A 3,477-nucleotide genomic window follows, 5' to 3' on the forward strand; every position below is an offset into this window, starting at 1 on the left:
CGAAATTTTTCCTGTCAATTTCCATTGAATTTAGGACTCCAAAGTGGTAAGATCATGTTCTCCTTGTTGAGAGCTTCATTTTGGTACAAATTTGATGAAATTTGGTGTTGAAATGAGTGAGATATTAAGGTTTGAAGTTTTTCCAGAAACTGGCGAGTGCAGCGGTGATCGGCGCTGGACTTCGGCGAACCAAGGAAGGAGAAGGAGAATATTCCGTCAACTTTGACGGAATATGCTAACAGGTAAATTAAATGGTATATTCCATTATTTAACGAAATATTTCCTAACGCCGTGAGGGAATCCATCAGTGTGCCAGGCACGTGCCTGCGCGTGGGCGGCGCGTGTAGCCGTGCGTTGGCTGACGTGTGAGGGCGTGTGGGAACTTATAAATTTTTTCTAAAAATATGGGGATGTTCGTGGGGTTGAGTAGGCCACAATGGTATAACAAATACCCCAATTGAGCAACATATGAGGTTATTTCCTAGTTTTGGTTATGTGCTTAAAATAACGTTAAAATAGTTGTTTCACATATAGGTGAGATGTTTCATGAGGACGAGCGCAGTCAGGTGAGGCTCGGGGGTTACGACCCTGCCACATACCAGTGAGTAGACTTTTGGTTATATATATATATGCTTTACGTTTTTGCCAGAAAAGTTGATTTAAATGATTTTATGATTTAAATGCCATGTCGAATACTTTATGTCTTAGAATATACTTCTAGTAGTTATGTATAATATTGTGGACTCTGCGGACACAGGTAAGTTCCATGTGAGTATAGGTATTAATGATTATGAGTTGCATTATGATGGTTATACATAGATGCATTTAGAGCTCATAAATCTGCACCCCGGTGTTAGTGCTCCCACCCGTGGCCAGGGCGCAGTCCTTCACGTGATGTTCACCTCCTGCACCGCACGCTCACCTTGGATCCAAGTTTGGTGCACAGTCTTGTCATACAGACCACTATAGGTGGTTCCGACTCGTAGGTGACCCGCAATTATTCGCACAGTCTTCATGTTATCGTAGCATTTGAGCGTATTTATTTACACCCAGTCTTGTCATACAGACCACTTTAGATGGTTCCGATTCGTGTGCATGCATATTTGATGAGCTATAGGTTCAACCGTATAGGCCATAATAGGTGGATCCGGCTGACATATTACTTTTCATTGATTTACTTCACCTGGTTTACTTATTCATTATGCTAAGATATTTGGCATGGCGTATATGTGGATTTTGTTATTTCGAGTATGGTTTCGATATACGTATATATTCTATTTTCTGGGAAATTATACAGGTTTTACAGCGAGGGGTTACTATCTTTGATGATTGAAATGGTTTTGAAAAGATTTGTTTTTGTCCACTCACACTTTCTGTTTTGCGCCCCTCCAAGTTCTAGGTAGAAGCGTTCTTGTTGGTGGCTTACGAGGAGACTATGGCGGTTTTGACAAACGGTATTTAATGTAAGACCATCTCTCTGGTATTGTATAATTAGTATTTGTCCTGCTAGACTGCACTTAGGCTACCTATGCTCTGATTATGTGTAATCACACTTAAATCACGTCTCTAGCACCTATTTATTCGTCTAGTGTAAATTAGTTAGCTTGGTTTTTATTTACTCACATTTTTATATCCTTATCACTTCCGCACTATGCACATGATTATGTCACCCTCACGTGACGGTCAACATGCTTTGATTTAGGTCGGGGTGTGTCAACTCCTAAATTATTATTATTTTTTTATATTGGTTTAGCTAAAACTTTGCTATAAAATAGAGAACGTGATTGGAGATACTCTTAGACAACCCAAAAAAAAAAAAAAAGGAAAAAAAACCTAACCTCTACCAAATGATAGAAAAATTCATTATCCTATATGTTTCGATGATGATATATGGATTTTCAAGTTACATGAATTTAGGTTAATTTGTTAAGGATTAACTAAAATTTGTTAGGAATGCAGTACAAAAATTAGATAGAAGAACTTGGATTTCGATTACAGAGTATACTTCTGTTTACTAAACGTGATTGTTCATTGGTTGCGTCCAAAAAAATCATTCTCCACTCTTCCTTAATTAAAATAATAAAGAGAAACGTACAAATTAATTATTTTGAAATGCTAATAATAATTTCGTCAAATATTAAACCAGATTCTTAAAACAAATCCACTCATTCTTCTCCACATTCACAAAAGTGAAGGTTATGTACCAAATTGAAGTCTCTATTCATAAAAGACATTACAAGACACCTCAACTTTTATTACAGTAATTTTTTGTCACAAGCTGATGTCATAATACATAATTTTGTTCACAAATATATTTCAGACTTCATTTATTCATAACAAAAAAGAAATCATTACGTCATTTGGTAACAAAAAATTATTAAACCATAAAAACAAAAATAATGAAGAGAAATTGGCTGAAATAATCATTTTTCAAATCCCGACTGTAGAACCAGTTAATTTTTAGTATTTTGGCAATATTTAATCATTATATCGTTAATACCCTGGCGGATGGTGTTGAATTTCTACCATGCATCTAGGTTCGAAATTCCCCTCTCCCTTAAATTATTGTAATAGTTTTAAATCATTCTCTCTCTCCTTAATATTAATAAAATAAATAAAATAAATAAATCAATAAATGGGATACACTATATATACACACACAAGAGCACTGCAACTGCATACTGTCACTGCATCATGATTCTGAACTCTTCAAAGCAAATCACCCCATCTCCATTCAAATCAAACCGTTGGATCATCACCTTGCACTCATCAACGGACTTGGACTCACCCAACTTGCTCAGCATTCTCTTCAAGCTGCTGGGTGTAATAAACCCACACCCCTCCACATCATACAACTCAAAAGCCTCCCTTAAACCCTTCACCTTGTCCTCCTCTTCCCCTCCTTCCATTAACCCCACAAGATCCTCCAAACCCAGCAATCCGTCTCCGTCCGAGTCCAGCATTTCCACCGCCGCCTCCGCCTCATTCTGCAGCAGCTCTCCACCCATTAACCCTAGCCGGCGCCTTAGCTCCGCAGGCGAAACCTTTCCGTCACCATCTTCGTCAAAATATCTGAAAACACGTTCGTATCCTTTGTGACTTCCCATTTACAAGCGATATCAGAAGAGAATGAAGAGAAACTCGGATAAACGCTTTGAACTACTTGAGCTGCAAGCCACTTGCAACGACCCAAAATTATTAATTATATATACTTAAAGTTAGCAAAAGCCCAAATGAATTTGATTGCAATGGGTTAATATTATCGCAGCCATGCAGGCAAATATATATAACAGTTTTGCACCGAGTTATTGCCAGAGCAGGTTCCATGATCATGATTAGAAGTTGCTGTGAGTTTTCTAAACTAAATACCTGGGAAAAGCGTGGCTGCTCACAGAGTCATGCGTGAGGTCAATAGTAAAAAAAGGGAAGGAACGCAGAAGCAGATATTGCGCAAGGAAGAAGACGGAAGAAGTTCAA

General features: G+C 37.9%; 1 protein-coding gene across 1 annotated transcript; it reads right to left on the reverse strand.

Moving 5' to 3' along the window:
- Positions 1-2,410: 2,410 nt before the first annotated feature.
- Positions 2,411-3,477, reverse strand: LOC103437550 (putative calcium-binding protein CML19). Its single transcript, XM_008376032.4, has one exon. The coding sequence runs from the start codon at positions 3,105-3,107 to the stop codon at positions 2,685-2,687; it is 423 nt and encodes a 140-aa protein (XP_008374254.1). The 5' UTR covers positions 3,108-3,477; the 3' UTR covers positions 2,411-2,684.

The sequence above is a fragment of the Malus domestica genome, chromosome 06, assembly GCF_042453785.1.
Source record: "Malus domestica chromosome 06, GDT2T_hap1".
Taxonomy (NCBI): domain Eukaryota; kingdom Viridiplantae; phylum Streptophyta; class Magnoliopsida; order Rosales; family Rosaceae; genus Malus; species Malus domestica.